Source organism: Macrobrachium nipponense, chromosome 32, assembly GCF_015104395.2.
Source record: "Macrobrachium nipponense isolate FS-2020 chromosome 32, ASM1510439v2, whole genome shotgun sequence".
NCBI lineage: Eukaryota > Metazoa > Arthropoda > Malacostraca > Decapoda > Palaemonidae > Macrobrachium > Macrobrachium nipponense.
The window spans coordinates 25,724,466-25,750,611 of NC_061094.1; the positions used below are offsets into that span (position 1 = coordinate 25,724,466).

At 47.6% G+C, this 26,146-nt stretch overlaps 1 protein-coding gene across 3 annotated transcripts in view; it reads left to right on the top strand.

The window, feature by feature from the left end:
• The first annotated feature begins 2,059 nt into the window (after positions 1-2,059).
• The window catches only part of LOC135207284 (GDP-D-glucose phosphorylase 1-like), a 133,432-nt gene continuing 109,345 nt past the window's right edge, over positions 2,060-26,146 (top strand). Inside the window, exons 1-2 of one of the 3 annotated variants that reach the window (XM_064238952.1) lie at positions 2,060-2,284; positions 17,754-18,009. In XM_064238952.1, coding sequence (XP_064095022.1) covers positions 17,776-18,009 — 234 coding nt within the window. In that variant the 5' untranslated portion in view covers positions 2,060-2,284; positions 17,754-17,775. Of the gene's footprint in view, positions 2,388-17,753; positions 18,010-26,146 lie in introns of all 3 variants that reach the window. The other 2 variants (XM_064238953.1, XM_064238951.1) reach the window with 2 other exon arrangements.

Consider the following 26,146-nt stretch of genomic DNA (forward strand, 5'->3'; position numbering starts at 1 on the left):
CAAAACGAAACACTAGAGGGTGCCTGCAGTGGCTGTCATGGTACACAGCAAAAGGTAACCTGGCAAATTTCATCATAAGTAAAAGGTACTCAGTGTTGCCAAAGCGCGGAGAAATGACCAAAAGTGCGGAGAGGATTCGAGGGGGAGGCATTGAATGCAGAGCTGAGGTCTGCACTCCTCACGTATGCGGCGCTGTAGGTCCGCATAGTATATATGCTTTTAAAACTTTTTTTCATTAATAGAAAATGATTGAAATTATATAATATTTTTGAAAATACTAATATTTTTTAAAATTAACCATTTTCACTAGTCTCGAGTGTTCGTGAGCCAATATCAGATACGATCATATACGATTTACAATTAAGAACCGATTTGTCAACAGCAGATGACGTAACCCAATGCATTCATTCTTTAGGTCCATCAATCTTCAATTTGCCTTTGTAATTATATCTATATAGGTTTGTAAAATTTGGTTAATTTGTGAAATCTTAGGGTGAAGACTGACTTTAATTAATGTAAATTTAGTCATGTGTAACGAGTTTTTTATTTATTTTTTTGAGAAAACAACTGCAATTTCATTAGTTAAAGTGCTTCAACTGATTATAACCGAATAAGTTTCGATATATGTATGCTAGGAAGTGGTGTATTGTAATCGTGGATTTTCTTTATATTAATGTAGCTTATTGATAAAAAAAGGACCAATTATGATGTGCTCTTTTCCAATTTTTTGAAACTCATAGCCCTGAATAGGGCATTCGTTTGACTTAGGATTGGCACATGTATACCATAAATCATGCATAATGTGCTGTCCATTCTCTTGGGGAAATATCTCATTTCAAAATATCCGGATCATAAAAGGTGGCATATAGACCTACATGTTTCATATCGTTTTTGTCAGTTTACAATGTTTATGGCATTGATTTTAAGCCTAGACCTATGTTATATATTAGGTCGTTTATTATCATTAATACTTCAGCAAACGTTTGATTTAACATACAGCATATTACCTAAAGTGACAAATGTGGCTTAAAAAAGAAAAGAAAGAATAAACTACTTATGAATATCAAAGGATTTATGGAGCTTGTAACTTACTCTGTGGGGAACGCAAAGAAATGAATGCAAAACCAACCGTTTTTAGTAAAGAAATACATTTTAGTGTAGTTTTTTTGTAACTTCCCACTTTTTGCTGAAAACTTTATGAATAAATTTACTTGCCCTTGTTCACTTTGTAGCCTGATTAACGCATCAAAATACAACAATCATAAGTATAAAACAGTAATCACACACGCACACACATATGTATGTATATATATATATATATATATATATATATATATATATATATATATATATATATATATATATATATATATATATATATATATATATATATATATATATATATATATATATATATATTAGAATGTAATAAACCAGCTTCAAGACTGAACATTGTCCGCGTATCTCGTTCGATTCTAAATATTACTATCATCAAAGTTACGCAATGTTTCAAAATATATGAAGCACCTGAATTTCGAAGAGGGGAAAATCTGACTCATAAAGGTTTAATTAGTAAGCCCAACTCATATAACAGAAAAGATACGGTTGATATAATATAACCAGGATGACTATTTCGTCTAGTTAGTGTAGCAACATAACATTGCTTGGCAATTAACACTGCACCCCCCGGTGCGGAGCTAGTTTCTAGGTGACGTGCGGACTTCGCGGCAACCCTGATAGGTACTGAAAAGTACCACTGAGGCTAATTTGATGTGTGTGTGTGCGTTCGCGCCCACGCGTCACCATAAGAAACCATGGAATTAATCAAATAAGCAATAGCTAGTAGTAAAAGCAATAGTCCTGCAGTGTATTGTCATTGCTGTATATGAAATAAAAGAATGCCTAATAGATTCTGAAAAATAATGAATATATGAAAGAAACTTAAATCTAAGTACAACTGAGTTATAGAAAGAAATCATGGACGCCTGACAAAAAAGAAAGCATAAGAGAAGTTGAGAATTCTGACCATTTATTGTTTTGTAGCTCGGTGTACGACACGGAGGGATAGGAGTACAGTATTACTGTCCACAGATCTATAACCAGATAAAATTTGAAATATAAAAAGCAATTATCAAAAGCATACGAAATCACGGACAAATTTAAGGTAGACATACTCATTAAAACTACAACGAGATCGTCGAGATAGGAGGCACCGAGGCAGTTACAGAGTATAACGTTTTCTGCTACTACTACTAGGCTGCAAACGTCAAAGTTTGACACGTTGGTAACTTATGATTAATGTTCTCTCCGTTTTTACCTAACCCTCTTTTTCTCATTCGGTCGTTGACACTCATCACTAACCTGGGCAAGATTATTAGTCATTGCAGGTCTGCAACTAAAACCTGAATTATTAATCTAGAGTGTAGTAGGTAGTTCCAACAAGAAGTACTTCACCGGGAGCTTGCTCTGCTAAGTTTACTCTTCCAGTAGGCTAATTGGGAAAGACTATTGGAGATTTCATTCCAATTCATTAAATACTCAAGCATGTGGCTGTTAACAATCATGATTTAACCTAACTCGATTCTAACCTTCCCTTAGCGTAAGCTCTTAAGGAAGACATTAAAATTCAGCCCAACAGTTACCTATCTACAGTACTAGGCTACTACTACTAGGTAGAACTGCTAACGGTTAGCTACCTACGCGGTAGTAACTTGATTTCATGCCAGACATAGTATAAACCATGTAGGGTAATCAGTTTTGGCATTATTTTACTGTATTTGAAATTGGAGTTTTTATGCTGTGATCTTGTCTCCTTAACATGATTATGAAATTAATGCTCAAATCTAGTATTGCAAATTCACTGTCACTGAGATGGGTAGATCTAGGTAATAACTTGGCGTCGGGTATTTCCTTGAAAATTACAGTTTCCTTTAGTATTTGGACTGTTTATTAAGAATTTACTGTTATATTTTGTGGGTTGACTGTGATTTAACAGTCAAGGGCTAGTACTAAACATGGCGAAATACTTGACGCCCCAACCCCTAGTGGCTGTCATATTCATGGGAATGTTCCTTGCAGTCTGTGCGGAGTTATTGCCTAGAATTACCCAGAGATGTTTATGCCTAGGGTAAATGACTGTACAGCAACATAGCAGCCACCTCTCTCGGAACGCAGCCACTTCTGAAAAAGCGCTTAAATTATGCCATTATTTCGTGATTTAGGAGAAAACGCTTTGAGAGGAACATAGAGGTCTCTGTGTGCTGCCAGGATGAGCGGCAACTCTTTACTGTTAATCATGGTAGCGAATTAAAGAACTTTTTCAAGAAGGTGGCCGCACACCAAGATCAGTGGCTGCTCGGTCATTACCCTACTGCCTTTTGTTTATGTTTTACTATTCATTCCAATGGAGCTGTTACTATACATGGCAGTGGTACTGATATTAAAAGAAAACTTTATCACAAAAGAAATGAATGTCTAAAATATTGAAAGCACACATTGAAATGTAATAAAATTATATTTTCAAGTCCAAACTGCGGTAATGGTTTAAAGTAAAATTTTATAAAATTTTACCAATTTTTTAACAGCTTATTGTATTGTTTAACTGGTTTTTATTGTTGGTTTAGTTCATTTATTCTGTATTTTCAATTTACACATATATGCTTTTAGGTCAGCTAACAATTGTGGAAAAGATCCTTGTGTGGAACCTTGGTTTGTTCCGATACATAATACAAACCATCGGTCCTTTAACAATAGGAAGTAGCTAGCGGCAGCTGGAACGGTCGTAAGCTTCGAACAAGGGGAGAACGGTAGTTAACTGCTTGTCCGATCGTCGCGCGCCGCGCGACTGGGAGGTAAACAAATCACTTTTGCTTTCGGCCGTGTGAGGATAGGACGTGCTCGTCATCGCTCTGCCCGCTTTGTCGTTGGCTTTGAGTATCAGCCCTCTTTTTCCTAGTGTGTTTGAGAGTGTATGCTTGTAAGTACATTTACATTTCTTTTTTCATTGTAATAATGAGTGATCAAGAAATGGAGATTTCGCCGCGCCCCCCAGTCGCCCGTAGAGTGTGTCCCGGGCGGGAGGGGCGGAAATGCGGCGGATTCAGATCATTTGTGGATGTGGATCCACACGAGGTTTGTACTCGGTGTCGGGGCGGGGGCAGAATGCTCCCGCAACCGAGCATGTGTAACATGGTATGAATTGGTCCGAGGCGCAGTGGGTGCTGTACGAGGGCAGGAAGAGACTTAGGCCGCCAAAGAAGTCATCGGAAAGTCCAGTGACTCCTTTGGTAACGGACACTTCGTCTTCTTTCCTGCCCCCCGGCCAGCCCCCACGTTTCGCGCCTTCCCCTGCGGTAGTACGGAGTCCTTCTCCTCTCTCGATCCGTCGAGTGTGGAGGAGGGCGCCCGCTACCCGGACGTCCAGCTGTATTCGGGGTCTTCCGTCCGCTCTGGGTGGGGTTCTTCTCCCCCCAGGCGCGAGGAAACCCCTCTAACTAACCCGACTGTTTGCTTCCGCAGGTGTGCCATCAGCGAAGGACGACCTGGGACAGGTGTGGGAGTCGCTGGGACTGCAGGGAGTGCCTAGTATCCAGGGGTTGATTCAGCGGTTGGCGGGGTCGGCAGTGGTCACTCATGGTACGGTAACCACTACCACCACCACAATATCTACACCAGCTTATGAGATGCCACCGCACTTGGTGTATACACCACATGTAATGTTGGTGACACCCACGGCTGCAATACAAAAACCGATTGCCGCCGTACCAAAGAGGACGGTGCCACCGCCACCTGGGTTCTTTGTGTTGCCGACCCCGGACTTCCGCTGCCCCAAGAGTACCCCCCTGGACCTGCCGCCAGTGCCGAGGATGACGGTAGCTGCCGACAGGACGCCTGGCTCTCCTGTGGTACCTGCCGTGCCTGCCGTACCTGTTGCTGTCCCTGCTGCTCATTCCCTTTCAGATAACGTGCATGCTGTTCCTGCTGTTCCTGCTGTTCCTGGACCTGTTCCTGCTGTTGGTGGTGCTGTCACAGTCTCAGGTCTTTCCGGACAGGTGCAGTCGGGCCCTGTTGCTTCGGCAACTGCCCCGGCTCCCTCCTGGATGGAAGACCTGACGTCTGTCCTGCGGAGCCTGGCGAAGAAGAAGAGGAAGAAGAGGAAGATGTCGTCGTTGTCTTCGTCGTCTGCTGCCTCCTCTTCCCCTTCGACTTCTAAGGCTAAACAGCCGAAGAAGAAGAAGGCTGCCTCCTCCCCCCCTAAGAAGACTCCTTCGGGATCTTCTAAGGGCCCGGCTCGCTCAGGTGAGTCGGGGAGCTCTTCTGCTGGTCCTCCTGTTCCTTCGGGAACGGGGCCCGTCTCTTCCTCTGCAAAGAAGAAGACGACGGGGACCAGAGGTGTACCAGCCTTGGCTGGTACGTCCTCACCTGGCCGTCAGCGGTTTCCTGCCCGCTAAACCAGGTTCCGTACTCGCCGGTTCTCGTTCCGCGAGAAGTACCGAAAGTCCGGACGCTCTTCCACGGGAGCCGTTTCCACCAAAGTCTGACGTCCGAGCTTCGCTGCTCAAGACAGCGCTTCGGAGCAGAAGACTGGAGTCATGCGCAACGTACTCTCGCCAGGCCAGTGGACGCTCTTCCACGGGAGACCGTCCAGCCAAATTCTTTGACGTCCAGCTCGCTCGGGCCGTCAAGACGCGGCGCGGACAGAAGACTGGCGAGAGTCGTTGCGCACGACTCTCGCCAGGCCATGGAAGGCGCTCCGCGCGGCGATCAACCTGGCTGCTCGGTTTGCGTTACGGTTGCTGACCAGGCCACGGGTTGAGGCGGAAGGGGGGGGGGTCCCCGCGCCGTCAGTACCATCCACGGCTGGTACCACGGGCTCGACACGCCGAGAGGACGCTGGCCGTCTCGCCGCGACAGAGATCCTAGCAGGTCACCTGACCGCCGCTCCCATAGGGACCGGGCGGAGAACGGTGACCACAACAGCTCGCCTGACACTAGAGATCGGTCTCGACGTTCTCAGCCGAGCCTATCGCCCCAGGCAGCGGCAAGGCTAGGACTGCTGCTCGATCGCCACCGCGGGTTGACGATCAGCAGCAGGCCCTCCACGCACGCCTGGTCCTGCCAGCGAGCGAGGGGGGAGCGTCAGGTCTGCCTCTCCCGTACCTTCAACCTCCTCGGGGCTATACGGGAGGAGCGAGGTACCGAGGGCAGAACATACGCGCAAGTAGTTGGAGGCGACCGTCAGGGGTCTGCCGCTGTTCCTCCTTCTGAAGGAGGATGTATCGCGGACCTGTTTCTTGCTGGAGGGACTGGACGGTCCTACTCCACAAGACGCAGTAACTCCCGAGATACAGAGGAACTTTTGCAGAGGTCATTAAGCTGATTCGTCAGCATAATGACCCTTTGCGGAAGGATCGCCGCTACCACCGGCAGAGCCCACGTCCCGGCTCGAATCATTTTTGGGGTCCCAAGACGGGAACCCAAAATGATGGTGGGGGTTACCAGCGATCAGAGCTTGCAAGACTCAGTCCTGGATCAAGTGGAGATCTCGTCTCAGGACGGGAGGATTCGCTGAAATCCCGGACGGGTCCTTCTAAGCTGCTTCCTTCCCTCCCCCTCTACAGCGTCAGAGGCGATTCTACGTGCCTTCGGCAAGACCCGATACCTGCCTAAACAGTTAACGCCGAGTTAGCGAGGCTGACTCCAGGTGTGTCCCCTGCAGCAGCTCCTGTCGGAGAACCTATGGTTTTCTCGCAGCAGGAGCAACTTGCCCTGGAATCTACCGCTATGGCAGCGTTCCAGGCAGTCTCTTGGTTGGATTGTGGTCCCTCACAATATCCAAAGTAGCGGCTGGCTCCGGGAGTTCTGCTCTCGAAGACGACGCTTCTTTCAGGAGACTGTGGGGCCAGTCTGGAGGAAGAGCAATCTCTTACCTCGCCCATCAGACTGCTAACCTGTGGGCCAACTTGGTTCTTTCGACGTAGGGACGCAGTCCTTACCCGATGACCAAGGGGGCCGGGCGTGAGGGGGGCGGCACTCCAGGCTTCGCAATGGACCCATTAGGAGTTCCCCGCTCTCTTTCCCGGAGAGATGGTGGGGGACGCTGCGGTGAAAGGCGGGCGCACTGACGACAGTGACCGCTTAGTTCACCAGGCAGTCTCGAAAGGTTATTCTGGCAATCTCGAGCGACTGCGGCCAAGCCAAAGAGCTTGGCTAGCGCTTCACGGCGGCGAAGACGGTTGCACCGTCCAAGCCCCGTGCGAGACTCCTGCTGTTTCGACTTCTGCTAGAGGAGGGGGGCCGTAATCAGCCCTCCTCCCCAACCCTCCTTTCCCCTTTAGGAGGTGGTGGAAAGAAGTCGAAACGAGGAGGGGAAACGCTAGGACGGCGTTCCCCCTCACCTGCTGCCGAAGTGGGGGGGTGCTTGGCGAGCATTGGGCGACTTGGCAGCGCTACGCGCCGAGAACTGGATATAGAACGTCCTTCGGGAGGGATATCACTCACCCTTCGAGTCTCGGCCCCCCCTCATCTCAACCGGTCCCATCTACAGACCTATGTCCCGGGGATCAGCAAAGGACAAACGCTCTTCAGAAGAATCAAGACCATGCTGGCGAAACGAGCTGTAGAAAAATCGTGGAGGACCGTCCACCCCGGGCTTTTTACAGCCGCCTCTTCCTAGTGGAGAAAGGCATCGGGGGCTGGCGTCCGGTGATAGACCTCTCTCCCCTGAAGCGGCTTTCGTTCGCCACGACGCGGTTCAAGATGGAGTCGGCACGCTCGTGCTCGACTCGATCAGGGGGAACGATTTCATTTCATGCTTTCAGTGACTTGAAGAACGCGTATTTTCAAATACCCATCCCATCAGTCCTCCAGAAAGTAACCGTCCGCTTCATCTTCGACGGGACAGGTGTACCAATTCAGGCGGGCACTTTGTTTCGGCTCTCTCACCGCCCCACAGGTGTTCACGCGAGTGTTCACTCTGGTGTCAGCTTGGGCCCATTCGCACGGGATACGTCTTCTGAGTATCTCGACGATTTGGCTAGTCCTGGCGAGCTCCCGCTCGCAGTTGCTACAGGACAGAGATCGACTCCTCAAGTTTTTGTCGCGATCTGGGGATCGTGATAAACTACGAGAAGTCCGATCTCGAACCCAAGCAAGAAGATGGAAGTACCTGGGTATGCTGATAGACACGGTAGCAGGCAGTCTTTCCCACAGACTTGCGTATCGCAAATTCAGGGAAGCAGCCGGCCGTTCCTGTCTCGGGCAGGACAGGCAGCACAGCAATGGCAAGTCGTGATCGGACCATCTGTCGTCACTCGAGAAGTTAGTCCCTCACGGGCGTCTTCACCGTGCGGTCTCTCCAGTGGAGGCTAAGGGAGAGTTGGTCTCAGGCCAAGGACCTCCTTACTTTCCCGTTGGCTCTCACGGACAAGGTGAGGCAGGACCTCGCCTGGTGGCTCGACGACAAGAACCTCTTAAGAGGAGTGCCCATACGCACTCCCCCCCCCTGAGATGCTTCTGTTCTCAGACGCATCGACCGAGATGGGATGGGGGCGCACACCTGGAGGAGTTGCTGACTGCAGGTGTGTGGGAACCATCACGAAAAGCACCTTCACATCAATGTCCTGGGAACTCAAGGCGGCGTTCAACGCTCTCCGAGAATTTCAGGACCGATTGTGGGGGACACTCAGTGGTGTTTGATGTGCGACAAACACCACAGTAGTGGCATGTCACAAGCAGGGGGGGCTGTGTCTCTTCCGCTCCATCAGTTGACGGTGCAGGTGCACGAGTGGGCCCACGGCTCACTCGATAGAGCTGTCAGCACGCTACTTCCCATTTGCAACAGGAAAGGAATGTAGTTTAGCGGACAAGCTCAGCCGTCGGGATCAGGTGATAGGGACCGAATGGTCTCTACACCAGACGTGGCGGAAAGGCTCTTCACCTGTGGGGGCGACCGGAAAAATCGTAGACCTGTTCGCCACCACGGCACACGAAAACTTCAGGTTTTCTTTTCAGCCTGGCCGGACCCATGGGCAGCTGCAGGAGGACGCTCTCCAACACCCCTGGGGACAACCTCTTCGCCTACGCCTTTCCTTCCTCCCTTCTGTCTGATTCGGAAAGTGATCAGTCGAGCGCTGGTCCACTTCCCAATCTCAGAATGATCCCTGGTGGCTCCCAAACGGCCTCAAGCCATTTGTATCCGGACCTGCTGGCTCTTCTAGCGGACGCACCGAGAGAGCTACCCCAATTGGCACAACCTTCTAGCCCAGCCACACGGAGAACGGTACCACCTAGCAGTCCAGTCCCCCCCCCCTTCAACTTCACGGCTGGTCTGTTATCCACCTCTCTTGCGAACGAGAGGCTTTTCTCGTAGCGCAGCAACAGAGATGGCTGGACAACGTCCGACAGTCCCCTCTGCAGCTGTGTACCAGGGGAAGTGGGCCGTCTTCTGTGGTTGGGGGTGTAGACCAGGGTCTGTCTCCTCTCAGAGCCACTCTTCAGCAGGTAGCGGATTTCCTCGTGTTTCTTCGCCGAGAGAAGCTCCTCTCAGTACCCACAGTTAAAGGATATAGAGCCCGCCCCTTGGCTCTAGTCCTAAAGCTGAGGGGACTGGACATCTCGAACTCGTTCGAGATCTCCTTGCTATGAGGAGCTTCGAAAGGTCTTGCCCACCCAGGGAACTCATGCCCCCTGCGTGGGATGTGACTCTCGTCCTTAGGAGGTTTTTGACTCGAAGACCCTTCGAGCCACTCCGAGAGTCATCAGACAGGGATCTGACCCTCAAGACCCTTCTTCTTGCTGGCCCTGGCATCGGCGAAGAGAGTAGGGGAACTACATGGTCTGTCTTATGATATTACACCAGAGGTTTGGGGATCTGGTGACGCTCGATTTCGTCCCGAACTTCGTAGCCAAGACTCAGAATCCGTCGATCCCTGACGACAGTGTTCGAGTCTTTCGATCCCCTCCCTTCTGGACTTCACCGATAACGATGCGGATGAGATGCTGCTTTGTCCTGGTGAGGGCGCTACGGCGCTATCTGAAAGAACTCGACATCTCAGGCCTGAGTGTCGACACCTCTTCGTTAGCACTGGGGGTTACCAAGAAAGAAGTTTTCCAAGAACACGCTTTTCTTTCTGGCTGCGTGAGGTGATCAGGAGAGCGTACGAGGCTGATGGTAGCGACGACATCCGTACGCTCCGACCGATAGCCCACGAAGTCAGAGGTATCGGACCTCCTTAGCGTTCCGTAAGAACTTCTCCTCCGCGCAGGTCCTGAAGGCAGGTGTCTGGGCCAACCAGACCACCTTCACGTCCTTCTACCTTCAGGATATTGCCCACAAGTCCCTTGATACTTTTTCCTTGGACCTGTTGGTGGCTGCTCCACGTTGTGTAAAGCTTACCCGCACCCAGCAGGCAGAAACAGCATCGTTCTGGTATGACTGGGAGAATGAAATGGGCGAATGAGAGTGTGAACTGGCTTCTCCTTCACCATCTTTCTCTACCTCTACCTGTGGGCAGAGGGATAAACGGATCCGTTACCCACGCTGGAAGGGAGTCAGGATGCGGTAAAGCTACTCGACCGAAGCCTCCCTCCTATCTCCTTTTAACTAGAGATAGGAGTGTATATCCACCACTTCTCCAACAAGGGGGGGGGAGGAAGTGGATGCCTACATGAGACAAACCCATTACTTTTATATTTGCTCATGTACAGGAAAGTTCTTACAATGCTGGTACGAAGAGATACGCTTGCCTCTCTCTTAGTACTCGGCCCAGAGGTCTGACCATTGATCCTGCGGTGCACACACCCCGATCAATCGGACAGAGGCTTGGATCCCTCCCTCGCTCTTACGACCAGGGAGGCATTCCAGGGATGGACGAACACCAGTCTGTTCATCAAAAGACTCAGATTCCTCCCACCAAGAAGTGAGGTCTTCCTATTGTTAAAGGACCGATGGTTTGTATTACGTATGCGAACAAATGACATTTGTCGAAAATTGCATTTTTTCCTAACTATACAAACCTGAGGTCCTTTACATATACCCTCCCTCCTCATGCCACCCCTCACTCTGCGTATTTTGCATGGGCCAAAAGCAAAAGTGATTTGTTTACCTCCGCGCGACTGTCGGACAAGCAGTTAACTACCGTTCTCCCCTTGTTCGAAGCTTACGACCGTTCCAGCTGCCGCTAGCTACTTCCTATTGTTAAAGGACCTCAGGTTTGTATAGTTAGGAAAAATGCAATTTTCGACAAATTGTCATTTTGAGTAGGAGGGATAAGGGAGAAAACCGAAAATGAATAGTATAGATTGCATCAACAGAAATGGTAAAATATGCCAAAAAGACATGAGAAATGTCTGGTAAAATATGCCAAAAAGACAAGAGAAATGCCTGATAAATAGGGACTAAGTGTAATCAGTAAAATCACAGAGAAAGTAATTAAAAATCATGACTACGTGGCAGTGGTACAGTAATTACAAGGATAGGTCCGAATGTAACATCAGCCAGGCTGCCTTGCTCTTCATGCCTGTGGCTCCTGGGACCTCATAGGCTGAAATGGTTTGGACCAGTTACTAGAAAGAGTGAGGAACAATTAGAGAGAAAACTAGTAAAATTGAAGACATTAGAGGTTGGAGAGAACCTATTTTACATGTAACCCCAAAGATGGAAAGTCTGATGAGAAAATTATAATTTGTTCCTATACAATGTACAAACCCTCTTTCCTTTACAGTAGGATTACTTACGACGGAGCTGGAACACAGCCATTAAAATTAAATTCGAGCAAGGTGATTAGGCAGTAATACTGTCCGGTAGGCAGGGAGTCCCCGCCTACCCGGATATAAACATTCCCAATTGGCTTTTGGCAGTCATATGATGAAGATGTATGTTTGTGAGCTCTTGCTGGCTAGCCGTTGATCACGATTTCCTGGTGGAAAGTTTTCTTTTATTGTTTATACTATTTTGTGTTTTTTTTTTTTTTTTTTTTTTTTTTAATTTACTGTGTTTGATATTAATGATTAAACAAACCCACTTATTGTGATAAGCCTTCCTAGCCCCTTCCCCTTGTGTATTAGGGGTCGGCGGCAAGGATGTAGTATAGTATACATCTTTATCACATACTCTCACCCTTTAATAGTAAGGGGACTACAATATATTTATTTGACATTTATGCTTACTCCTTACTTAAGAGAGTTTACTGTAGGGAAACTTCATCCTCTTCGCTCACTTATGAGGATGATCAAAGAGGTACTCAACAAGTTGTCAATGCATCAGGGCACCTCCATGACCCTAGTCTCTCCCTTTTTTGGCAAACAAGGAGTAGTTTCTAGATCTGATTAGGCTGTTAGTGGATTATCCAAGACTCCTTCCACAAAAACGGTCTCTGCTCAGACAACCCCACTTCCTCAGATTCCACCAAGGTTGTCCACTCTGGCCCTGATAGTCTTCAGACTGTCAGGCACCTCGTTAGAGCAAAAGGTTTATCGTGACAGGCTGCAGAGGCAATCGCGAGGTGCAGGCAAATGTCTTCTACACAGTCCAAATGGGCAGTCTTCAATAGATGGTGCAGCTGCCATAACATCTCTTCTTCTAAAATATCTATAAATAAGAAATGTAGCTGATTTTTTATTCATGAAGTCTGTCAAGAAATTATCGACTTCTACCAACAGAGGGTATAGGTTGATACTCAGCTCAGTTTTTAAACATAGAGGAATGTATCTGTCCTCTAACCAAGACATCGTCGACCCAAACAAATCCTTTGAGACGACAAAGAGACAACAAAGCAAAAAAGTCCGTCCAATGTCTTGGAATTTGGACGTCATTCGGAAATGACTCTCAGGTCTTCAGTTTGAACCACTGTAATCTGTCTCACTGAGGAATCTCACCAAGAAGACACTCTTCTTGGTGGCTCTGGCTACTTCCAAACATATCAGTGAGTTGCAGGCTATGGACAAGGGAGTAGGTTTTGTGCAAGGGGATGCAATCTGCTCACTGTCTCTTGGATTCCTTGCTAAAACCGATAATCTGTCCAAGCTCCGGCCTCGATCTTTTATTATCAAGAATTTTATGAATGTCTTAGGACCAGAGGATAGGCTCCTTTGTCCATATATGTCTCCCAGGTATACTACCTTCACAGGACAGAAAAGATTAGAGGATCGTTGAGCATCCTGTAGTGCTCTGTAAGAAACCCACTCTCAGATCCAGGAGGACACCTTTCCTTTAGTTAGAGTTAATTCTCACAAAATTAGGGCAGTGGCAGCTTCCTAATCATTTAGATTTATGTCTATACTGTATCTTGCAATTGACATTCTAGAGATGCAAGTCTATCTTCGCGTCACACTACTTCAAGGACATTGAGGCTGTTTTTGAAAATTGTAACATTTTAGGACCTTTATCCTTTGCTACAAACCCGCCTTGACTTAAAGTTTTGAGTCTTTGGGAAGCCTGGGGGTACTTTGTACCTAAAGTACCCACCAGTATTGTTTTTCATAATGGTTTGGGTTGCAAAGGATTCTTTTAAACTTTGCAACGTCCACTACAGGTTAAGAGAAGCGTTGACCAAAGGTATTATCTACTTGCAGCAGCTCTATCAGCAGGTAAGGAAACAACAAAAAGCATGTATTTAATAATAGCAACCTTTCTGTTTCAAATTCATTATTTACTTTATGCTTTGTAGTATAATATGTCCATGCTTTTCCCACCTCCTAACAATGTTGAATCAGTTATGTAATTACTTGATACATTATTTATATAAAAATTACATTTTTATATTAATAATGTATCAAGTAATTACATTGCTTACAGTTTCACTTGCAAATGCTGTAATTACTTGGTAAGTATATGTAAAACTATTTTATCATAATGTCATTTTTATAATAAAATAAAGTTTTATATACCCTATACAGGGGGTCCTCGAGTTACGACGTTGATCCGTTCTTACGATGCATCGTAACACGATTTTCAGCGTAAGTCGGAACATTGAAAAATACCACATGATTTAATGTAAATACCTATCAATAACAACGAGAGAACAATTCCTTACCTTTATTAGTTTGATTGGCTTGCACACTGGAGAGGAAGCTGCGGTGCTGGAGACAAACCTGGAGGTTAGTGAAGAGAAAAAAGAACCTCCAGAAGTTGCTGGAGATGCTGAGGCAGATGATTCTTGAGGTGAGGCAGAACATACTAGTACTGGAGATGCTGAGGCAGGTGATTCTTGAGGTGAGGCAGAACATATTACTGGAGATGTTGGGGCAGGTGAGTCTTTAGGTGAGGCAGAACCTACAGAAGGTGCTGGAGATACTGGGGCAGGTGAGTCTGGGTTTAGCAGAACATTCAGAAGGTGCTGGAGATTGTGGGCAGGCGAGTCTGGATTAGCAGAGGCAGCTGAGGTAGAGGGTACAGGATCTCCCTGCAGGCCTCTCTACCTTCTTAAAATACTGCTCCAGGTTAGTCTGAACAGAGAGCAACCTCTTTTCATCCAAGATCTCCTTGTAACACTGCATCAAATCCATGACGCCTCTGGAAACCCTAGTGAACCTGTCCAAGTTGGGATCCTGAGCCTCAAAAGTTGACAACGCTTGCTGCAACTCTGCAAAACCTCTTATCAAGTCCTGCCTTGTGAAAGCCTTAGGCTCTGGGGTGGGTGCTTCTTCTTCTTCCTCTATTATCTGCTTCTCCAGTTGTATCAGGTCCTCAGCAGATAACTCCTCGCCATGAGACTCCAGCAGCTCTGTAACATCATCAAACCTCCATCTCCAAATGATTTCCTTACTCAGGGCAACAACGTTCTTGACAACTAGCTGAACTGTGTCCTCAAACCCATGGAAATCATTCACAAATTGAGGACAAATTTTCTTCCAGACACCATTCATGTTTGTTTGCTTAACCTCCTCCCAGGAATTAGCAATGTTCTTTACAGCATCAAGGATGTTGTAGGATTTCCAAAAAGTCCTTCAGAGTCAAGTCCTTCTTGGTTTTCAGTTGCCTGTAAAGCCATAGCAATTGTCCTTCGTAGGTAGTAGGCCTTGAACGAAGCAATCACTCCTTGGTCCATAGGCTGTAAAAGGGCCGTGGTATAGTGGAAGGTAAACCACCTTGACATTAGGGTTGAAGTCTCCCAGCTGGGTCAGGGTGTCCAGGGGCATTGTCCAGCACTAGCAACACCTTAAAGGGGATACCCTTGGAGGCGCAATACCGCTCCACACTTGGAACAAAATGGTTTACGAACCAGTCCTCAAACACTGCCAAGTGTCACCATGCCTTCTTGTTGGACTTCCAAATTACTGGTAGTTGACCCTTCCAAATGCCCTTGAGTGCCCTTGGATTTTCAGCCTGATACACCCACAAGGGCTTCAGTTTGAAGTCGCCAGCAGCATTACCCCAAGAAGTAAAGTTTAGCCTCTCCTTGCTGGCTTTTATGACCGGGTGCTGACTTCTCCTCCTTGGCGATGTAAGTGCGGTTAGCATACGTTTCCAAACAAACCTGTCTCGTCTACGTTAAACACTTGCTGAGCAGAATAACCCCCCTCCTTAATTATCTCAGACAACGCTTTAGGAAATTCACTCGCTGCTTTCTCATCCCCACTAGCAGCTTCACCTTGCATTTAAGGTTATGGTAATTGGCCCGAGCCTTAAATCGCATAAAACCAACCCCTACTAGCCACAAAAACTCTTCACTTCACTTCCTCCCCCTTTTCTTTTTTCAACGCTTCAAACAATCTTTTCGCCTTCTCCGAATCACCATAAGGCTGACTGGGATACGCCGTTGATTTTGGTCCTTCCAACCAAAGCACCAATAACCTTTCCATTTCAATTAGTAGACCACTACGCTGCTTAGTTATCACTGTCGCTTTCATAGGAGCAGATCCTTTCACATGTTCAACGATGCGCTCTTTATCTTTGATAATGGTAGCAACGGTCGAACGGCTAAGGCCAAGCGAGTGGCCAATGTTTGTTGGCGTTTCTCCCTTCTCAGATCGCTTTATAATGTCCCACTTTAATTTCCATGGTGATGGCCTTTCTTTTCTTCGATGCACTACCATCAGAAGAGTCCGCCTTGCGCTTGGGAGCCATAACAAAGAGCAAAAAGTTACAAAAACGATACAACACGAGGGAGAGAGAGGCAGTGTAAACAACCAAAATGGCGTATGGGCGAGGAATGAGCGTAGCGAAGCGACGCCGTCCTCTCCCCCACAAAGCGTATTCTTCCGCCGTGCGCCTGGAACTAGTTCGCGTTTGTTTACGTTGCTTACGACGCTAAACCGCGTAAGACGGAACGACGCAAAATCAAAATTATTTTTATATTTTTATGGGGGCGCGTTCGTAACCACGAAACATCGTAAGTCGAGACCAGCGTAACCCGAGGACTTACTGTATATTACTTACTAAGTAATTACATGATCTGAGCCCACCCTTCTTCCCTCACATGGACATTAGAGCATGAAACGAATTGAGCTCTCTGCTAGGTTGTTCCTCTAAGTCCTGGATAGTGGACAGGACCTTGTCACCTACAAATAAACGATAGAAGCCCCACCACACAAATTTTGAATTTTTAAGCAGCCATAGGTTAGGAACCAATGGCTCTGTAATTACTTGGTAAGTAGTATACGTGTATATACAACTGTATTTTATCATAAAAATGTCATATTTGCACAGTTTTTCACTTCATGTTCAAATTTGGAGAGTATTTTATTCTGTGGTAGCTTGTTTTACAGTTAGTGGTATTTTAGACATTTTCCATATTTGTGTTTCCACATCTTTAGTAAAAGTGGTAAGTTATGCTGAATGAGCCCCAAAAAATTAATCTTTACCCTTCAAAGCATTCATAATACATGTAAATAAATATATCCCTTGTGATAAACTCATACTCTTGTCTAAGTAACGAAACTGGGATTATTTTAAGATAGTAAGCAGCCTTTGTGACTGAATATGAGTGATGTGAAGGATGAAGTGACTGTTAGAAGGCTACGCTGCTATTTAACCACTTACATTCGATGTTGTAAGGGAATGAGAGTTTCACCTACCATATATCAACGTTTGATAAGTGTTGCATTGCTATCTTTAGTAGTGATTATGCTTTTATCTTTCCCAAGCCTGGATAAAGAAGGAGGGTTGGAGTCAGGAAAGATAGCTGTCTATAAAAAATCTACAAAAATAAATTCAATGAGATATTCAGTGAGTGTTACAAATACACAAGAGATAAAGGAATAGGCAATAGGAGGGCACAAGATAGAAACACCTGGAAAAGGCTCATTAAAAATAGCAGCCCTAACTGGGGATTAAGCTGAGAAGTAGTAGTAGTTTATATTACACAGTGCACATTGTCTTTCCTTACTGACAAGTTTTGTTGTACCGTATGTGCCTAAGTAACCATCGCACTTTTTAGGGCTTTTGGTCTTTAGGTCCTCAGGCTCTAAGTTCATTATACATACCTGCTCAATCACTATTACCAGTGCAATCTTATAGCATGACACACCTACAGAATTTAGTACATACACCATTTAATAGAAGATAGCTCTAATTTTGTGCTTGACAAGTATAATTATATACCTATTAGTCAGTTTCCTTTCACTTATTTTTTTTAGAATACCTTATATAAATTCCATCTATACATCATCTATAATCCTTACTTAAGGGCCCATATGTCAACTACTTAAATTTTTTATAAAGTGGATGGTTTTATATTAGGAAATATGATAATTATAAGATGAATTATGATTTGATATACTGTATGAAGAATAGGTTCTTTTCAAAATTTCAGGTATTCGTTACAACGATCAACAATGGAAACTAATGGTGTGAATCATTCCTCTGAGAAGGGTGCTCTTCTTTACAAGTATTCCAGTGCTGACTTTGCTTATACAGCTAGCAGCTGCCACAATAATGGTAAGAAATCTAGTTTTGACTCAATCTTGACTACTAAATGGGAAGAAGCAAGTGATGCTGGTGTGTTTAACTACAAAATAGATGATGTACAAACCAAGATTGTACCAGGGAAATACAACATAGTTTCTCAGGTATGTAATATTATTTTGGATGAATCCTGTTTACTGTTAAAGATATCTTACATCTTCATGCCAATCAGGTGCTGTCAGCATTCAAGAAAGAATGCGGGGCTGATGTGTCTGGACTGTCTCGTTCACCTTTTCTCCACTAGGTGAATATCAAACTTTTAGGTTCTTTTCAGAATTATTCTTACTGTTGTAACGGATTGTGTTGTAAGGCATTCAGGATTTTGGTTGTTCCACTGTTTCACAGTAGTACTTGAAAAACAAACTGCCATAGAGTAGTAAAAGGCTCTCTTAGTATACATAATGAGGACAGTACAGTTAATGCAGTAATAAGTCATACATGTAAGCAACTGTTAAGGATAAAGAGATTAGTGCATTATCATAAAATGGCTTTCAAAATATGTTTTGGAATTTTGAGTAATTTGTTAAAAAATTTAGTACTTTTTTTCTATGCAGTCCCTAGTTATCGGCGAGGGTTCTGTTCTGACAGCTTGATAAGCGAAAATCACCAATAACCAAAAATGGAGCTTATGGCGCTGATAACCGGATTTTGGTGCTGATAACTGGTTAATGGGGCCTCTGTTAGGTATGTATCAGTGCCATAACTCTATTATCGGTGCTGATATCTGGAAATCCCCGATTTTCAGTACTAGACAAGCCCCATAAAACCGAATCGCCAATAACCGGGAACTGCCTGTATTTTGTATTCTTGTATTGCTCTTGACACTCCTAGCTGTTAACAATCTCTTTCATCATTATTAATTTGAACTTTTATTTGTTCCGACACGGCATACAAACCTTCGGCGGTCCTTTTACAATAGGAAGGTACTAGCGGCAGCTGGATAGGTCGTAAGCTTTCGAACAAGGGGTTCGGTAGTTAACTGCTTGTCCGACAGGCTGCGCGCGCAGCGACTGGTAGGTAAACAAATCACTTTTGCTTTCGGCCTGCTGGCGTGTGGACGTGTATCATCGCTCTACTGCCCGCTTCATCGTCGTTTGCTTTCGCATGATTGTGTTTTTCTTTTTCTATGTATCTAGTGAAACTGAATTGTAAGTACAATCATTTCATTTGAATTCAATTGTGAATTAAAGGATCTGGCTTCACAACGCCCCTCCGATTACCCGAGTGCCGGGACTGAAGGGCGTAATTGCGGGAATTCATTTTCCAGAATGATCCTCGTATTGTGTATGCTCGTGCCGAGGGCGGGAGCGCTCGCTCCGAGCGTATATTGTTGGAAATTGGTGTGTAGATGAAAATCGTAAGTAAGTGCTCTTTTCATTTATATTTTTTTGACCTGTATGCCCGTTGCCGAACGAATGCGCTCGCACGGAAACTTATTCAGTATGAAAGTGGAATCGCAAGTACAGTATTCTTTTTCATTTTCATATATTATTTTTTTTATTGTAGCAATACTCTTTTTGGATCAGTTTCCGAGCTTACCCGGAGATTGATCCTTCCCCCTTTTTATTTTGAATGAAGTGAAATCGCAAGTGCAGTTCTTTTTCATTTTCATTTTTTTTTATTGAGATTGCTTTGTTGACTGGGATCAAGTTTCCGCTATTCACGGGAACTTGATCATTCCCCTTTTATTGTATGAAGTGAATGCAAGCGCAGTAGTCTTTCATTCATACATTTGTTGATTGCATCAATTCATGGATCAAGGTTTCCAGAAACCTTGATCCATAAAGGTAGGAATGGAAACTTTCACCCTTGCGCTCGGTACGAGGGCGCAAATGCGCTCGATCCGAGCCCTTCATTCATTGTGAAGTGAATCGTTTTGCAAGATGCATTTTCATTTTGTTCCTTATTATTGATTGCATCAATATTATTTGGTTCAAGTTTCCGAAACTCCAAGCTCAGGTCAGGTTGAAATCCTTATGCCTTGATATTCAAGTGCCGATGCCACGATTGCTCTGGGCTCTTATTTTGTTGTTGCGTACATGGGTACTGTGCGGGGGTGGGGAACGAGACCCCCCCCCGCTCAGTTCCCACAGATGGCTCTTCCCCTTGGGGGGGGGGGGAGGTTATCGGCGTTCTTCTCCTCGCCCCGATCCGTCGAGCGCGGGGTGGGGGAGGGCGCTCGGTGCCCGATGTACAATTGTATTAGGGGTCTTCCACTCGTTCGGGAGGGATCAAACCCCCGCACGAGGGGATTTCCCCACAATTAATCGCTACTACTATTATTTCCGCAGGTGCTACTGCCACGAGCGTGGACCTTGGTGAGGTATGGGCGTCCTTCCAATTGCAGAGCGTGCTGTGTCCAGGGGCTGCGGTTCTATGTCTGGGCCTACTGCGGTCACCCATGGAGTGGTGACCACGCAAACCAGGTGACGACGTCCCTCCTCACCTGGTGTACTCGCCTCACGTGGTTTCAGTCTTGCTACAGCCGCTGTGAAGTGCCGTTCGCCGTACCGAGAGGGGGGCGTGCCGCCGCCGCTCGTGGTTGCCGCGCTGCAGCGACCACACTTCCGCTGCCCTAGAACTCGCCCCCTGGACCTGCCGCCGGTACCACCAGGATGTTGCTGGCTGCTGCTCCACTTCCTGTGTTTCCGGTGCTGCCTGCCGTACCTGCCGATTCTGGGATGCAGTTGCTGCGCTGGCTGTCCCTGCCGTTGCTGCACTGGCTGTTCCTGCCGTTGCTGCGCTGGCTGTCCCTACCGATGATGTGCTGGCCGTGCCTGCTGTTCCTGAGATGCCCATACCTGCTGATGTCGTCCCTTTCGTGGTGGTACTACCCCAGACTTTGGTCTGTCTGTACAGGTGCGTCCGGGCCCTGTGGCTTCGGCTACAGCAGCCCCGGCTCCGCCCTGGATAGCAGATCTTACGTCTGTCCTGAGGAGCTGACGAAGAAGAGGAGGAAGGTCGTGGTCTTCGTCTTCATCTTCTCAATCGTCAAGTCGGCCGCCGCCGCCTCTTCCCTTCGACTTCTAAGGGCTTTACAGGGCCGAGGAAGAAGAAGGTTCCCGCCTCCCCCCTCCTAAGAAGCTTCCTCGGGAGGTTCTCGGGACCCTCTCACCACCGCGGTGGGACGGGAGGGTATCTTCCGCTGGTCCTCCTGCTCCTTCGGGAGCGGGGCCCGTCTCTTCTTCCGCAGGGAGAAGACTACGGGGCGACCCAGAGGGGTACCGGCTAACACCGGTACTTCCTTCGGCCTGGGTGTCAGTGGTGCTGCCACTGCATCAGGGTCCGTCTCCGGCCTCTCGTTCGCGGGAGGTACCGAGTGTACGGTCGCCTTAAACCAGCGACCGTGCAGCCAGGAACCAGACCTCTGAGTCCGCTCAGCGTTTTTTTTTTTCAGGTTCACGGCACGGGGCGCGGAAAGACTGGTGACAGCCGCTCACGCGACTCTCACCAGACCAGCTCTCGCTCTCGCGGCGAACAGCTGGCTACCCGGGGACGTGACGGTCCACGACCGGCCACGGGCTGAGGCTGGGAAGAGGTCCTCCCGTCGCCGGTGCCAGCCACGGGCTTGGAACCAGCGACGTGACGTGCCCGTGAGGACAAGCACCGGTCTCACTGTGACCAGTGGAAGCCTGCAGGTCGCCTGACCGTCGCTCTCACAGACGAGCGATCGGTCAACGGCAACCAGCACCAGCTCTTCTGACACTCGAGATCGGGTGGGGCCGCTGTGCTCAGTTCCAGCCGTTCTCCCCACAGCGAGACGGTTCGACCAGGCCTGCAGCTCGATCGCCACCGCGGAGGCGTTGACGATCGCCTGCAGCCCTCCAAGCCTGCTGGTTCTGCCAGCGAGCAACGGAGGGAGCGTCAGGTCTTGCTCTCCCGTACTTCAACACCTCGGGTTACACCGGGAGGAGGGGCGAGGTATTGAGGAGTGATCGTGAGGGGTGCGCCCCTCATGATCCCCACCACAACGCCCTACGTGCCCGCCAAGGCACGGTTCTTGGACGGCCACAGGGCGTATGCGCAAGTGGATGGGGAAGACCGAGAGGGCTGTCGCTGTTCCCCCTTCTTAGGAGAAGGTTCTCGGAATATGCTATCGTTCGAAGGGCTTAACGGTTCCCACTCTGCAAGATGGCTGTGACTTCCGAGACCCAGAGGAACTTTTGCCGAGGTTACGGCGGCGCTGATTCGTCAGCACAATGACCTCGGGGAAGGATCGCCGCTCCCACCCCCAGCAGAGCCACGTCTCGTGGCTACCCCCCCCCGAGTCGTTTTGGGGCCCGAGAGGGAACCCAAAATCGACGGTGGGTCGGCCGCGATCGAGCTTGCCGACTGTGTGAACCAGGTAGTCTCTCGTCTCCGGACAAGAAGGGCTCTCTCAGTTCTGGACGGTCGAACAAGCTACTTTCACCTCCTCTACTGGCGACAGAGGCGTTTATACGTGTCTTCCGGACACCGTATTTAAATACCCCTTCGGTCTCCTGAGGTTTCGACCTCGACGAGGACTGGAATGAGTCGGAGCGGTATCCGGCTCTCTACTGTCAGGTGTCGATCAGCCCCACCCAGACGACGTTCACAGTGGCGGCAGGAACACTTACCTACAGTATGAGTTCGTAACCCTCCTCGGGGAAAAACGTTTTCTCCTGACGATACGTTTTCCCAGGCTCTGAGAGGCCATCGCCGTAAGGCGATGGCTGCTCCTTTTCTTCTCCAACTGCTAGATCCGCTGGGAAGGCGAGCCAGTATCCCAATTCCTCCCCCATCTCCCTCTCTGGCTTACGGCTACGAGGGAAAGGGGGGAGGGATCCTACAGAGATTCTCTGTAAGATCCCACGTTAGGGCTGCGCTAGGGGGCCGGGGGGAACTTCGGGTCCTACCTGACGTAAGCCCCGGGTCATTGGAGGAGGGATCCCTGCCCCTTTCTTCGATTTCTACGGGAATCGAGAGGACCACCAGCCGATATCGTCTGACGAATTCGGTGGGGGGTTGGGGGGTTTCGTTCAGAAGTGCTTAGAATTCTACGGAATTTCTAGCGCACTCAGAGTGTTCGAGTTTTTACGATCTCAAACACTCAGGCGAGACCACGGGGTCCAAAGTGAGCGAGAATCCCCGATAATTGTTACACGATAATCGGGAAACTCGATTTATGCTCGATTCCCTGTAATTTCTAGCATTGGAAGAAAGACCGCTGCTGAAAGAAGGAGTATCTCACAGTAGGCGCGTTAACCTGAATAGAGAAGAACGGACGGGAACTTCCAGTTTGGCTTGAACTATCGTCTTCGGTATTCTGTTCACATTGAAGCTTTCCTTTGGGAAAGACTTCTCCTTCACTCTCTTGAATAAGAGAACGAAGGCGGTCGATCTCCAATCCTTATTCTCATTCCTCGAGGTGGAAAAGAATTTAGGATGGAGGGTCGTGGTACAGAACCTACAAATATACTACGTATATTACCCTCGCGACATGATTCTTTAACAGTTGAATTGTCCGTGGGGTAGGCGCATACCGTAGTTAAACCTCTACTGTTTGTGACGAGACGAATTGTATCTTAATCGAAACTTGCAACTCGGGGTTGCCTGCAACCTCCCAGCAGTTATCAGTTTCGATTTTTAGATACTTGGTATTGTCATGACACCAAATCAGCTTTTTGTATTTACCGAAAAATCCGTTTTTTTGGCGGTTAAATATAATTGCTTTGAGCGTATTCTTTATGCTCGATGGTTCTAGCCCGAAACGCATTCCTTCGTGGGAATAATGGATTACCTGGCAACTCCAGGATGACGAGTCACCGAAGAGCTACTGCGTATTGAACTGCCTGAATAGGCGGCTCAGTATCAGCTAGGTCTCTGAGATGCACGGTCGGTTACGTCTCTCTCTCCCCTGGTTGGATTGACTACCGAACCGTATCTCTGCCCAACAATCATGGACTTAGGGTCTCTGATGAACGGGGATTCTCGCAATAATGAAGGACCCCATCTACTGCTGTGACGCTCGATTTCATCGCCTTCGACATTGCGAGAATTTTCAACAGAGATATCTCTTGGACTCTGTCATCTTTCTGTTTACCGCACGGTAACAGAAGTCTGTACTAGTCAAACCGCTGCATCGCACTGCGATAATGCGAATGATTTTTGGAGACATCTGAGTTTGTCTTCAAAATATCTCGTATTACGTAGGTGGGGCAATTTCATTGCTCGCCCCGAATTAACAGAATAGTCAGAAGACATCGCCTACTCTCCGACCTGACAGCTCTACTTCCAAAATGTTCAGCCCATGAGAAGCAGTTTCTTCAGGCAGTAGTTCCCTGTCTTCATTACTGGAAGCGCTCCGCTTTTATTGCAACTACGTCCTCACCGGACAGCAATCAATAGCGGTTAGCGTTCTCAGTCTTTGTAGCACAGGTTTCAGAATCTTGAGAATCCTCTATCGGTTCAGCTGTGAAGACGTAGGTTGCATTTTCTGTACACCTTCGTCTTCAACGTCACATAGTGTTGTTTCTCCTTACCGAGAATCAACTATACTATGAGATATCTTGCATTCAAGGACGCGGTCTCTAGAAGGCAATTGACTTTCGCCTGTTGGGCACATGCCTTAGAGAGTCATCACCTTAGCCTTCTGGCATCGGTGACGAACAAATTTATTTGTTAGTCTCTTGGGCATAACCCTGTTAAGGCGAAGGTCACGTGACTGCTCGGGTGCTTGGACAACTTTGCCTCCTACCGAACGCAGTCAGTATGGGCCAGCTGTCAAGAGACGCCCAAGTCTGTTACGAACTTCGCTGTGGACTTAGTTCGGGTTGTTCCATAACAATCTTTTCTTCGTCCTAACGGCTTCTTGTCACAGTACCCCATACCATCGACACCCACATTGAGTGTCGGTGTCCTATCCACTACGAGAACAACAACTTCGCTGCAGACGGATACGACCGTATGGGGTACAGGACATCAGCGAAGTCGAGAAGAGGGGATAGGTCATTCGACAATCCCTTCTTTTCCTCTGAGGTAAATTGCATGACTTTGCCTGGCGAAGTCAAGCATCCAGGGGATGGGATTCGTGACGCTCGATTTCGTACCGAATTCGTAGCGAAGACTCTGAAGACCTTCGGTTCCTGACGATCGGGTTAGAGCCTTCACAGTCCCCTCCCTAATGGACTTCACCGCCTTCGATGCGAAGAGATGCTGCTTTGTCCCCGTGTAAAGCGCGACCGCGCTTTCGAAGAAAACTCGACATCCCAGGCGGCCGGAGTGTTGAAGACTCTTCGTCAGCACCAAGATGACCTAGAAGTACACTCCCCTGAGTTACACAAGAACTTCTCCGTGGCGCAGGCTGAAGGCAGGGGTCTGGTTACGGACAACAGGACCACTGCACCTCCTTCTACCTTTGGATATTGCCCACAGGTCCTTGGATAGTTTTCTTTTTCCTTTAGGACCCTTGGTGGCTGCTCAACACGATTGTGTAGCTAACCCAGACCCTAGCAGGCTGAACAGCAATCGAGTCCTGGCTGTGACTGTAAGAATAGATAAGTGAATGAGAGAGTGACTGGCTTCTTTCTTTTCCTATCTTTTTCTACCCCTCTACCTGTGGGTAGAGGGATACGGTCATCACCATGCTGGATAAGGACGAGATGCGTGTGAGCTACTCGACAGAGCCCCATCCTATCCCTTTCACTAGGGATGGGAGCGAATATCCACCACTAATCCTACAAGGGGGGGGAAGTGGATGCCAACAAGAAGAGAAAACCATAACGTTGTTCTTGCTCTTGCAAATAGGAACTTGTTCTTGTTTGCTGGTACGAAAGAGGATACGCTTGCCTCTCTCTTAGTACTTGGTCCAGAGGTCTGACCATTGATACCTGCGGTGCACACCCCGATCAATCGGACAGAGGGCTTGTATCCCTCACCCTCGCTCTTACGACCAGGGAGGCTTCCAAGGTTGGGCGAACACCAGTCTGTTCACAAAGACTCAGATTCCACCCACCAAGAAGTGAGTCTCCTATTGTAAAAAGGACGAAAAGGTTTGTATGCGCCTGTCGAAACAAATGACAAATTTGTCCCAAAAGATTGCATTTTTCCCTCAAACTATACAAACCTGGAGGGTCCTTTTACACATAGCCCCACCTCATGCCACCCCTCACTCTGCAGTTTTGCTTGGGCCAAAAGCAAAAGTGATTTGTTTTTACCTATCCAGTCGCGCGCGCGCGTCCTGTCGGACAAGCAGTTAACTACCGAACCCCTTGTTCGAAA